The 13,681-nt window shown below is 41.2% G+C and overlaps 1 protein-coding gene across 1 annotated transcript; it reads left to right on the top strand.

Annotated features, from left to right (window-relative positions):
• The first annotated feature begins 2,243 nt into the window (after positions 1-2,243).
• Positions 2,244-12,063, top strand: kcnn1b (potassium intermediate/small conductance calcium-activated channel, subfamily N, member 1b). The gene is made up of 9 exons (XM_030049642.1): positions 2,244-3,305; positions 3,697-4,137; positions 4,531-4,623; positions 5,518-5,936; positions 6,023-6,164; positions 7,572-7,682; positions 8,475-8,602; positions 10,219-10,288; positions 11,779-12,063. The coding sequence occupies exons 1-9, from the start codon at positions 2,244-2,246 to the stop codon at positions 12,061-12,063; spliced, it is 2,751 nt and encodes a 916-aa protein (XP_029905502.1).
• Positions 12,064-13,681: the final 1,618 nt, after the last annotated feature.

Here is a 13,681-nt window from a genome sequence, read left to right as displayed (position 1 = left end):
ATGAGCTGCACGGGACCACGTCAAGGTCTTGCGTGCACTGGATTTATTCAGGCCGGATGTAAGAAAACAAGAACAACAAAACGGACACTTCTGTCCAGCAAAGCCCTTGTGGTGGAGGAGATAAGACGGCCCGTGAAGGCCTTTGAACCACAGCATCAATGACAAGTTCCACTGACCTCTTATTTTCCTCTCTGCATTGAAAGCGACCAGTTCTCCTTTTGTTCAACAACCAATCAATCCACTTCCCTATTTAGAGTGATGTCTCTTTGAGCCGATCTGTCTGATGTTTCTCTTTAGAACTCTGATGTTACAAGCTTTTCTTTTTCTGCATCCCAACCTGTTGCTTCCCTCCCTGACACACACGCCCTCTTCTCATTTGCATGGCAGCCTTTTTACCGGGCCAGCTGCTGCCCTTTTCTTTCTTCCTGTTGAATTCTAATCATTACTTTCAAAGGAAAGCGTCTCCGCAGCTCCTCTGTAAGTGTGGGGACAAGGAGGAGGTGGCCTTGGGCCACCGGCCGGCGCCCACTCACACCGCTCCTCTCATCACTTTCTGTCCGCCGGTCAACACCACTTCCCTTCAGCCCCCTGCCGCTTCAGTTTGGACAGAGAAGAATAGCGTATGGAAGAAGAAGGTAAGCAACACCTGTCGTAGTTGGGATTTGTTAGTGTGTTGTGTAATGAATATGAGCAAAAAGCCAGATCCTCACACTGGAAAACAAAAGATGATTTTCATTATATAATGAGGCAACTACTATTTGAATAAATCAGTACCTGCTCTTCAATGATTCCTGACTGTGATGGCAAAGGATTCATTATTATTACCATGACACCTGTCACAGTTATTGAACTCACTCAGTTTTTGGGAGGAAAATTCATATTAAGCATCATAAATGGTAAAAATAAATAAATAAATAAAATAAAAAAATACTACTACTACTACTACTAATAACTTTAAAATAAGTTACATGACAGTATTTCTTTTTTTTTTTTTTTTTTTTTGGTTTAATGGTTGCTTAACTGAAGATTATTACTCACTAGAGGTCACAGTTTTACCACCCTTTTATTTATCACCATATCACCAGTTATAGAGAACAGTTCTCTTAAATTATGTTTTTCATATCTGTGAATTTGTACAGTTTTGGGAACAAAATTTTCTAGTTCTTTTGACCAAAATTTTGCCACAAGAGATTAATGATATCTCCCATTGTAATGGAACAATGATACAAATGTAATCAATTAAAAGAAAGCTACTAATGGAGACCCTCAGTGTATGGTGTGACACTTGAATGAATGGCAGAGAATTACAACCAGTTATGGCAACTTTTTAAACCCGTGGTTAACAGACTTGAACGGTATTTGAATGAATTTGTGTTTCTGATATTTTCCCAAAATGGGTGGATAGCACTGTGGGATAGATCCATGTAATTCCCCAGCCTCTCTGAACTACATCTTGAGTAGAATAACATCAGTGGGGTTCACATCTGATTTTGACAGATTGTTTCCCATTCACGACCAGCCTTACGCTGAACCCTGGATAAAGAAATCCTGCCCTTTTTTCATAACCTCTCTGTGCGGCTACCGGACTGGATTATTAGGATTCTGAGTCAAGTCATATATGCATTTATTATGTAGTGATGCAAATAGTTGTATCACAAAATATGTTATAGAGCGCAAATGACACGCAAATATGAGTAAAAGATAAAAGCATAGAACAAGCATATGTGAGCCCTTACTTATGAAAAGCATAGTTCATATCAAGTGGAAAGTATTTGTTTCTTCACAGTGAGAACAAGAAAGACATTGTGTGAAAATATGCCAAAACATGTTTAATGAGTTTTGAGCTATACGCACGCAGTAATTATTTATTAATTTATTTAATTGACATCTTCAAAACTCCCAAGATCGTTTGAATAAAATTTGGGGAGATTTTGGAGCGACCACCCTGTCTTGATCATTTGGGGCTCTTCCAACAGCCCAAGTTTAACTCATACTCAATTTTATGTTGGGTTTGTCAACTTAGGTGCATGAAAATAACCCATTATTCATGGGGCAAAATGCTCACCATGTCACTGTGACATCCTGGGTTTGAATGTGGTCCAGGACTGTTGTTGTTTGTCATCCCCCTTTGTCAAATAAAGCATGTAATAAAAAATAATCTTACATGTTTCATTCATTTTATGTTTACATGATAGCCAAAGCAGAGATTCACTGTGTTTTAGTTGCAGCTCTACGGTGATGCTATGAGGCTGATTCTAGTCAAACCCACCAATGCAACGCGCCGTCTTGACTCAACTGGTGAAGTCTTCCACGACGCCGACCATGAGCGTTGCAATTCAGGAGGTCCGTCGCCTCCCATGAAAAACCCTGAGGCCATGTGCTATCAACACTCTGGAACTTCCTTGGAACCGCAGAAGGAGACAAGCCTGTGCTGTGTGTCATTTGCACCTGAGGGAAAATCCAATGGAGTGACTCCTCCAAGAATTTTGGCACAGTCGTTGCCTTTGAGAACCTGCAGCACAACTTTGTCACAGCTGAGCGATCAAGACCTGCTCCTATTTTGTGGACCAGTCACTAGCGGTCAAGATATTCCACCAAAAGCAGAGAGATGCGGGACCGGTTTGGGACATCCAAACCATGCCGACAGATGTGGTTGCCCCTCTGTTGATGCACATGAAAATTCAGAGGCTTCTAGTTTCCAGCCGCGATCCAAACAGGGTACGATCCAAGCCTGCATCTCCAGTGTTTCCACCAAGAGAAACCACTCGTCCTCGCCGCACACTCAACTTTTGTCTCAAGCCTCACAAGTTTCAGGTACCTGCCACGTTTCACCACAGCGCACAAGCAAAGAGGATCGTTTGAAATCTGCAACGTACCTTTCACAGGATAGTCTCATGCCACAGTTTGGTGAGGAACACAGTCCAAAGGAGCATCAGCCTTGCAATCATTTGAAACACATGAACAACAGCCAACCAACCTATCCAAATTTGTTCAACATTCCTCTAAACTCTATTGAGAGTGCTGAGAAAAATCCAAACTTCAAAGAACCACTGTTAGTTCAGCAGCATCGCCAGAGAGACTCTCAGTGGTCACTAAGTTGTGATCAGGCCTTCAAGTCATTTGGAGATCCTTCAGTTGGCCTCAAACGCTGCGATTGCTCTTACAACCCTTTAACCAGCACCCCACGGGTAAAGAGGTCATCTACACCAGCCAGTAACAAAAGTGTCCAATCCTCTGCCGGCGGTTATGCTTCACTTGAGAACCATCATCTAGAGGAGCAGAGAGCCAGACAGAGAGAGAGTCAGGTACGTAAAGTCCACCTCAATGGCAGCAGGCTAACAGTTAGCATTTGGAGCATCCAGCAAGTATTCAGCACACAGTAACAATGAGAGGAAGATAGCACCACTACTGTCCTATAGAACAGCTGTGATCTTTGTGATCTTTTTGTTATTGATGGTTATATATGGTGCTGATAGCTAATGCAATTTCGTTGGAACTACTTGTAGTACAATGACAATAAAGGCTATTCTATTCGAGAGGGGGGGCAAAATGATATCAAATTTTTTCAAAATGGGTGAACTACCCCTTTAATTGTTAGTAAACGAAATCTGTCTTACGGTCCCGTTTTTTTCTCTGTGTGTGTAATCTATAATCTAAATATAGGTTAGCTATAATGTCTCTCATTTTCTCTCGTAGACAAATGCTCCACATCGTCAAAGTGGATCAAAACTCTCACTTTCCAGGTGTACACCTCAGACTTCTGACACTGTAGAGATCAGTGACATACTCAATGGGGATGCTGTGAGACCGCTGACCAGCCATGGTCTTGTAAGATCCAGTCTTCCAGATCTTGACGCAGACCGACAACCTCTTCAGCTTCTCCACAGTGCCATACTTGAGGACGCCTTATCCAAAGCTATCAGAGAAGATTCCAGTAAGGCCAACAGTGAGAACCTGACCAGGGAGGAAGGCAGCGCACCGCAGAAGAAGACCAAGGACATCAGCTACAGGCTGGGTCAAAGACGAGCTCTTTTTGGGAAGCGCAAACAGTTGAGTGACTACGCCTTGGTCTGTGGGATGTTTGGCATTACTGTCATGGTGATCGATACAGAACTGTCAAGAGGATTTCATAGTAAGGTAATCCTACTCTTAATCGCAAAGTACAGGACTCTGCAAAAATTGCCCATCTTAAAAAGCCATGTGGTCTCTTGTTCAGTCTTAAAAATTGCTTTTCTTCCTGTTTCAGGAGTAATAAGTATCAATATGATGACACAAGGCAGATCAGCCTACTAGTGTTCAAAATTCTGGAGACAAGTTGATTAGCATTGGAAACAAGTGGATTCATCACATCTCACAGGAAGATTTTTGAGCTCAAATTTGGTGCTGCTGTTGCAGAGACATGTTGCCATCTCAGAGAGCTTCATAGAATATGCTTGTTTTTAATATACTCTAAACTTAAAAGGTTGTATGCTGTTGTTATTGGCACCGCACAGCGTGCCATGCTTATATATTTCTCTCCATCATCCACAGGAATCCCTGTCTGTGATTTTGAAGAGCCTAATCAGCCTGTCTACTGCTATTCTTCTTGGACTTATAGTGATGTACCATGCAAGGGAAATTCAGGTATGTAAATGAACTAACAGCAGTGATCCTTTTTATATTTTAGTTTTTTTTTCATCATTTCTGCTTTTTAGACAGTTATAGTAGAGAGCAGCAGGAAAGGGGTGAAGGATGGCATTCAGCCAAGGGCCTTATTTGAATGTGGTATGGCCTCTATCAGTAGATTTTTTTTTTTTTTTTTTTTTTTGCATTGTTCTGAAATTTTATTACAGTATTCATGTTGGCTAAGGGCTGAAACCTGGCAATTTTGGTGACCCTATTACCTTCCCACTAGCGCCACCAGCAGGCCCAGCAAGACAACTGCATTTGAAACAGTACCCTATTTTAATAAAATATTGTCTATTGGAACTTTGCCACTATGGTAATTTTTTTTATTATTACCCAAATATGACAATTTAACCGCCTAGTTCACATTTGATTACATGTTTCCCCTGTTATGTTCCATCCTAAAGCAACAAAATTGATTGGAAAATAGACTGGCAAGGGTCAGTGTTAAACCTGTTCTGTGTTGCTGAGGTCTAATTACTCTCCAAATTTTCATAGAAAGACTTCTCAATGTTTTCAGTGAATGATCAGAAAAACTGGAGTCCTAATAAACTAACTCATGGTCTTCTTTTCTTTTGTGCACTGCTGATGCTTTTATGTGCTTTTTTATATGCACAACTAATTTCCCTCTGGGGTATTAAAGCTTCTCCTCTCAGGGCGGCCCAGTGGCTCACCTGGTCGAGTGCCCGCCACGTATCAAGGCTGAGTCCTTACTGCAGCAGCCTGTCTTTGATTCTGAGCTGAGCCTTTGCTGCATGTCATCTCTCTCTCTTTCCTATATCCCTCCACGGTCAGTATCCAAAAAAAAAAAAAAAAAAAAAAAACAACTTCTGTCTTCTCTTCTCTGTGCAGCTCTTCATGGTGGACAACGGGGCAGACGACTGGAGGATAGCCATGACCTACGAGCGGATTCTCTTCATTGTTCTGGAGCTCCTTGTCTGTGCCATCCATCCAATACCGGCCCAGCATGTATTTACCCGGACCACCGAGACGGCCTCCAGCCCCAAATCGCTGATGGGGACCGCCGATGTTGAGATCATCCTCTCCGTGCCCATGTTCCTGCGCCTCTACCTCATTGGCCGGGTCATGCTGCTCCACAGCAAGCTGTTCACGGACGCCTCCTCCCGCAGCATCGGGGCGCTCAACAAGATCAACTTTGACACTCGGTTTGTCATGAAGACCCTGATGACCATCTGCCCTGGCACCGTCCTGCTGGTGTTCAGCGTGTCCTGCTGGATCATCTCGGCGTGGACCGTGCGTGTATGTGAGAGGTATCTGCTTCACATGTCCTCTTTGAGCTGTTTCTCCACAGCCATGCCCCTGACCGCTCTGAGAGCCAGGCTTCATGTTTTATCAGGTATAACGACACAGAGGAGGTGACCACTACCTTCCTTGAAGCGATGTGGCTGATCTCCATCACCTTCCTGTCCATTGGCTACGGGGACATGGTGCCTCAGACCTACTGCGGAAAGGGTGTCTGCCTGTTGACAGGAATCATGGTGAGATTTCTAATGATGTAGTAGAACAAAGGATTTTTTTTCCCATTATGATCAAAATTCATACCAAGTAGTATCAAACTGATGTTAGTTACATGAAGATGGAGTCTACAAAAAAAAAAAAACTTTCCTGAAAATATGTAAATGATGTTTTTTTCTCCATGACGACAGATCACACTTCTAACACCTTTTTACCTCTGGACCAGTGCGTGCCAGTGTGTTCTTTACTGAGTGATTATTGAAGTAGCACAGCAGTATTTCATTTTCAGTTAGGGTCTGGTTACTGTGACTTTCCCTGTTGAACACTTCGCCATTGCTGTTTTTAGAGAATTGGAGATCCAGTAATTATATATCCCTCTTCTTCTTCTTCTTCTTTTTAAGAAATTTAGAATTTCCAAATTGGGAAAATTATAGACAGCACAATGCCGTGGCTCTGTGTTTTACAGGACATGATACTGTGTCTTAACAATGTTAAATCTGATTGACACCAATTTTGCTATGCATAATAATCATGCTTTAATGAGCCAGTGATCAACTCGACACAGTTGATCACTGGCCATAGAAAATGGCTTAAAACTTGGAAATGAATGCTGCAAAACTTCATACATAACATACACCAGCTTCTCAATGCTCAGTTAATGAGAAGCTGTAACTTCAAATGATTAGAAGACCTTAAAAAGAGCAGATCTTGTTGAGTAGGACATCCGCCAAAAATATTCACACCACGGTCCACTATAGCAAATCAAGAAATTTAAAATATTAAATTGCACATATATCTCAGGCCGTTACATGTATTGTCATCGAGTAATTTCCCCCTGGGGATCAATAAAGTATTCTGATTCTGATTCTGATTCTGATCAAAAAGGACACATCACACTGAGATGGACACTTGTGCCTTTTGGACCAAAAGTGTTGCTTATGTTAAATTTTTGCTCCTTGAGAAAATGGGCCTGAAGCATAAAGGTTATTTGATTTTAACAAAACGTCACATGCAGCATCATCTGGCATTGTGGATGAAAAATTATCAAAGGACTTTCCAAAGCAAACAGGACGCTGTGTGCTGACAAACAGGACCATTGTGCATGATAGCTATATGCACTGACAACAACCTCAGTGTCTCTCAGGGCATGTGCATCATTTGGTCAAATTTACAGTGTGCTTATAACTGAGTCTGATTGGCCAAGAAATTTCTGACAGGTGTCATGATGTAAAAGCTCAGGCTCTACAACTTTCACACAGATCACTTTGACCCCTCCATCGCTGCTGGCAACTCAGTCTGCTGTGTTGAATTGCTGTGGATATCAGCATCACCTAAAGGCCCTACACTGACTAGTTTAATGTAAATTTGGTGGCTGGATAGATGACAGTAATGCTCAGCATCACTGACACTGATGCTCTTCTTGTGTTCAGGGGGCTGGCTGCACCGCCTTAGTGGTCGCCGTCGTTGCAAGGAAGTCGGAGCTCACCAGAGCCGAGAAGCACGTCCACAACTTCATGATGGACACTCAGCTCTACAAAAAGGTCACTTGACACCCACACGCAGAAATTCACTGTGACAGCTCAATAAATAGACTGCTTAAACATACTTAACTTAAATTAAAAAATTGAAAGGACAACTTAAATTTATAATATCTAATTTTATAGTTATTGCTGTATGTAGCCATGGTAATCATTTTCCAATAAACATTATTTGATGTCGTAATCCTTTGTGCCATAATCCAGTGTTCCCAGCTTAGATGTCAATAGAACGGTGTACTAATATACTCTAACATGATATGCATGTCCACTGCAAAAAAGCAAAACAAAAAACCCTTAAAAATCCTACTTAAATTTAACAAATAGAATTATGTCTACCATTTTTTGTAATCATTTTACTTTTTTCAGCTGAGCTATGGAACACGTTAGAGTGGCGGGCTCAGAAACAACATCTGAAAACATATCTGTTTAACCTTGCATATAATTAGCAGCACTTTTCATTTCTTTATTTTTTTCCTTTTTATTCTGTTTTGTTTTATACATATCTTACTGTTGATATTTAAAAATTGTAATGCTTATACGTGTTTTAAAATGTATTCACAGCTGGCCTATTTTAAAACACCTTAAAGTTGCCTTTTATGTCCTTGCTTGTTGTTTTAATTTGTCTTATTTTTTTCAACTTTTACTTTTCTTTGTTGTGTCAGGCACCTTTTTTTTGTTATTATTATCATTATTGTTAGCAATGGTAACAACAACGATAATAAATAATAAGAATGATCCTGGTTGAAACAATCTATTATTTGCCTACTCTGCTGTGTGTGATTTTTCTGCCCTCAGATAAAAAACACAGCAGCCAATGTGTTGAGGGAGACGTGGCTCATCTACAAAAACACCAAGCTGGTCAGGAAGATTGATCATGCCAGAGTGCGCAACCACCAGCGAAAATTCCTGCAAGCCATCCATGAGTAGGTGCAGCCCAGTCGACGTCCACCATCACAGTTAGAATGAGGACATGCTAACAGACAGCTGTAATCTACTGACACTATTTGTCTTTCACTTTCCTCATGAAGTCCTGCAGCTGCTCTATGACATGAACCACATTATATACTATTTGCATATACACTACATAGACAAAAGCATTGGGCCACACCTCTTAATCACTGAATTCAGGTGTTTCATTCAGTCCCGTTGCCACAGGTGTATAAAATCCAGCACCTATCCATGCAGAAACATTTGTGAAAGAATGGCTCATTCTAAATAACTCACTGAATTCCAGCATGGTGCTGTAACAGAAATGTAATAGGTAGGGGCGCCGCCGGGAATTTTGGGCCCCATGAAAAAAAAATACATATATATTTACTCGATGATGGTTTAATAATTTTATATTAGCTTTTACCTATTTTTTGGGGCCCCTGTCAGGCAAGGGCGCTTGGAATTGTCCTAACTTTTCCCCCATATACGGCGCCCCTGGTAATAATATGCCACCGCTGCAAGTCAGTTGGTGAAATTTCTTCCCTCCTAGATATTCCACCATCAGCTGGAAGTGGGATTATTGCAAAGTGGAAGCGTTTAGGAACCGCAGCAACTCCATGCTCCAGACCATGTGAGGTTCATAGTGCGTAAAAGTGGCCGACGCTCCAAACCTCCTCTGGCATCAACATCAGCACAGAAACTGTGAGCCGGGAGCTTCATGGCATGGGTTACCATGGCTGAGCAGCTGCATGCAAGACTCACATCACCAAGCACAACACCAAGCGTCAGATGGAGCGGTGTAAAGCACGCCGCCACTGGACTCTGGAGCGGTGGAAACGTGTTCTATGGAATGACTAATCATGCCTCTCTATCTGGCGGTCTGATGGACGAGTCTGGGTTTGGTGAATGCCAGCAGAACGTTCCCTGTCTGACTGCATTGTGCCGACTGTGCAGTTTGCGCAGGGATAACTCTATGGGCTGGTTTTTCTCGGGTCGGCCTCGGCCCCTCAGTTCCACTGAAGGGAAATCTTAACACTTCAGCTCACCAAGACATTCTGGATGATTCTCTGCTTCCAACTTTGTGGGAACAGTTTGGGGAAGGCCCTTTTCTGTTCCAGCATAACTGAGCCCCGGTGCACAAAGCAGCTCCATAAAGGCATGGCTGGCTGAGTTTAGTGTGGAAGAACTTGACTATCCCGCACAGAACCCTGACCTCAACCCCATCCAACACCTTTGGGATGAACTAGGACGGAAAATGCGAGCCGGGCCCTCTGGTCCAACATCAGTGTCTGACCTGACAAATGCTCTTCTGGTTGAACAAAAATTCCCACAGACACACTCCAAAATCTTTTAGAAAGCCTCCAAGAGGAGTGGTACCTGTTCCAGCTGCAAAGGAACCAACTCCATTTTACTGCCTATGGATTTAGAATGGGAGGTCAGAAAAGCTCCTGTAGGTGTGATGTGGAGGTGGTCCAAAACTTTTGTCCACTCATTGTACATTTATGTATATATGTTACAATTTAAGATGCTGATATGCTTGTGCAACAGTCTCACCAAGACAAACTGTGCTCTACATTTATTGTACCTTCTGGCTCTCATCTTTCTTTAGAATGCGAAGAGTCAAAATGGAGCAAAGGAAACTAACTGACCAGGCAAACACAGTTGCTGATCTTGCCAAGGTTTGTATATGTACGCCTCTGTAATTCGTGAAAGTCATCATCAGGGCAGGAATTTAAGGTCACAATGGAATTAAAAATGTTTTTTTCCAACTTATTGGCTGAATCTCTGCACTAAAAAGGATGCCATTATCATGACAAATGTGAGAAAAAACAATTACCAAAATTTTTTGTGCATCATATTTTGATATCAAAATTTTATTATTTTTTATTTTTTTTCTTGTATTTTCTGCAAAACATATTTTTAGTGGTTACTTCATGTCATATCAGTAGTTGAACATGAACCAGATCGTAGACATCCCAGTCTCAGTAAACATCAGCACCAAGGCCTCCTCATGCTTGCTCAACTGACAAAGACTAAAACAAAACTCATTTTCTACATAGTTTTATTTTCGTTTTGTTAAGTATAGTTTTTATTTCAGATAACTAAAATGTTTTTTTCAAACCTAGATTTAGTTTTGGATTTCATTGTAGCAAACTACTACTATTATGACCTTGCATCCTACAGACATATTTAACATATAAAGAACTACCGACTGAAAAAACAACCATCATAGCAAACTTATTTCTCCTCACAACATTATTAGTTAGGTAATTCATGTCATCTGGAAAAAACAGATCATTATGAATATTACTGTAGGAAAGTTACAGTTGTATTTTTGGCTTTGAACATTATGTTACCTTAAGAGGAGCAGCATTCAGGATTGTCAACAGAGCACCTCCCAACAGTGCGTGATACTTATATTAACACCCAGGGCAAACATGAACTCAAGAAATAGTCCCATTTATTAAAACTGCATAGTGGAATCAGGTGCTTTTGTCTGGGTTGCCCTAGGACCTCACTACATTTTTAATGCACTAAAATGCACTAGAAACAGAATACAATGATAGTCATCAGGAACTGACTAAGGAGCAAAGTCATGAAAAGTTGGAATGATAGAATAGATAGATAGATAGATAGATAGATAGATAGATACTTTATTCATCCCGAAGGAAATTCACAGTTTTCAGCAGTATCCACAGAGTACAAGATTAAGTAAATAAAAAATAAAGAATAAAAGATGACACTCGAGATCTAAAGATCTAAGTACCTAATGTGCAAAAAACAATGTGCAAAAAGACAAAAAACCAGTGTGCATCGATGTATACAATGTGCATAGATGTGGGCAATGTGCAAATTTACAGTATAAACAAATGATACATAGCAGCAAGCAATATATACACTATAAACAAGGAATATATAAAAAAATAGAAATATGAACAGTTTAAACAGCGGAGAAAAAAAATAACCTAAACCTGAGGAACAACACGCTCCTACGGAGGTTCAGGGTTGGTGTGAAACCAATAAAGGTCTAGGTAGGCCAGTCTGTGGGATTAATGTCAAATGAGCATTTAAAATGATCGTTTTCATTTGACCTGTCCTCTAAATAACCCCAACATGAGGGGGAGCTGTGCAGGCTGATGGGGAAGCATATATCCGTGTTGCTCCGCAGACTCAGAGCATGATGTACGACCTGGTGTCCGAGCTTCAGCGGCGGAGTGAGGAGCTGGACAGGAGGATCGTGGCTCTGGAAGAGAAACTGGACTCCATCCTGGTCGGTGTGCAGTCGCTGCCCGTCATGCTCTCTCAGGCCATAACAAAGCAGCAGCAGGACTTCCTGGACGACTTGGCTTGCCGCGTCCATTTCCTGTCGTCCTCCTGGGGCTCTGAGTGCTGTTCGGTTCCTGCCAGGCAGCTGTGTCCAGCCTCTGCCACACCTGAAACCTCATACAGCTGAGAGAGCTCACCAAGTCGTGTCTGCTTGTAGCCTTTATTTATCCAGGAAGGTTTCTCTGACAGTCACACAGTCACACACAGTCCCCCCTGGGAGTTACCCAGTGCAAGCACAGTACAAGACTGAGCAGCTCCACTGGGGGGAGAAGTGCCTCTGTCAAGGGGATTTCATTTCTCCACCCAGTGGCTTTCTGACTACTGGCCCGCTTCTCTGAACTCTTGTTTCAGGAGGTTAGAAATGTTTTAACCCCTAAATAGATAGAAACTGTATGATTAGTACCATTGTAGGGGGAAAAAATTATGGCACCAGTGGAAGGAGGTTATATTCAGAGAGGAAAAAAACTCAGAATTTCTTAGATTAAAGTGGTAAATTTATGAGAAAAAAATCAAAAATACTGAGATTATAAAGTCATAAATTTACCAGAAAAAACTCAGAAACATAGTTTTTCTTTTACTTCTTGGCCAAGGAGCCACATTGCTTGACTTTGATGGCACTTGATCAGGCCTGCAGCTGAGGACCTCATCAAATTCTACTCTGAAATGGGATTTAGGAACAAGGAAATCCTGCTGATTTGAGCCCAGAATCACAATATTTCCTTCTGAAGTTTAGTTTCCTTCTGAATCGGCCCAAGTCACTGAAATGTCTCTTCAATGTCCAGATGCTGATGCGAAAATTGTGATTCTGGGCTCAGATCAACAGGATTTCCTTTTTACCAAATCCCAGAGTAGAAGGAAAACTAGTTTTCCATTTTTTTTTCTCATAAAATGTATGACTTTTTAATCTCAATTTTTTTTTCTCATAAATTTGCCGTTTTTAAAAAATACATTTGTGACTTTAATCTCATAATTTCATTTTTTCTTGTAAAGTTTCTAACTTTATAATCTCAGAATTTCAAGTTTTTTTCTCTTCACTTTGTGACTTTTTTTCTGTTAAATTTACCACTTAAATCTCATCAAATATCCAAGTTGTTTTCTTGTAATTATACAACTTTTATCTTGGAAAGAGGTTTTTCTTTGAATAGTACTCCTGCTCCCTCAGCTCTGTATTTTTTTTCTTCTCCCGGCAATGGCCCTAATGCTCTGTCGTACAAATGGGGGGCATAGACTTGGCTTCATAAGATCTTTTCCCAGGAACATGGGGAGCTTTTTGTTGTCAGCTATGCCTTCATGCAGAATTACACAGCTGTCTCCACTGTGTGTAGAGCAGTTGGAGAAATGAGAAGTGGGACCAATAGGTTTGATTTCTGTGGGTCAGGCTCTGTGGCTGAATGTCCTGGAGTGTCTCTTGTCACTTGCACTGACTTCTGTAACTCCCCGATCCTCGCCTCAACTGCCAAGCTTTATCTGCCTCTGCAGCTTGTGCACAACAACACAGGCAGGCTTTTAAATAAAAGAAGAGGAGGCATTAGTCCCAGTTCCAGTTAATTTCAGAATGTTTTTTTTTAATTATTTTTTATTATTTTTATTTTTAAAGCAACAAAACAGCCTGACTTAAGCTTATTTCAGAGCTCTGCTTATGTCAAGTTTCACTGTTTCATAGGCCAAAGGAAAGAGTTAAAGGTGTGCGATACTTTGCAGTGGGGCAGTAAAACCGTTTATGTGTAACAGTTTATGTGACAAAA

Source organism: Myripristis murdjan, chromosome 4 (genome assembly GCF_902150065.1).
Source record: "Myripristis murdjan chromosome 4, fMyrMur1.1, whole genome shotgun sequence".
Taxonomy (NCBI): Eukaryota; Metazoa; Chordata; class Actinopteri; order Holocentriformes; family Holocentridae; genus Myripristis; species Myripristis murdjan.
Note: the sequence above shows the minus strand (reverse complement) of the source record. Positions and strands in the feature narration are given on the sequence as shown.

What these genes read in the sequence shown, in the direction of transcription:
- kcnn1b (XM_030049642.1), top strand. Translation starts at nt 2,244, where the DNA reads ATGAGGCTGATTCTAGTCAAACCCACCAATGCAACGCGCCGTCTTGAC. An exon ending in CCAGACAGAGAGAGAGTCAG is followed by an intron (nt 3,306 to 3,696) that starts GTACGTAAAGTC and finishes TTTCTCTCGTAG; the next exon opens with ACAAATGCTCCACATCGTCA. An exon ending in TTCCTGCAAGCCATCCATGA is followed by an intron (nt 8,603 to 10,218) that starts GTAGGTGCAGCC and finishes ATCTTTCTTTAG; the next exon opens with AATGCGAAGAGTCAAAATGG.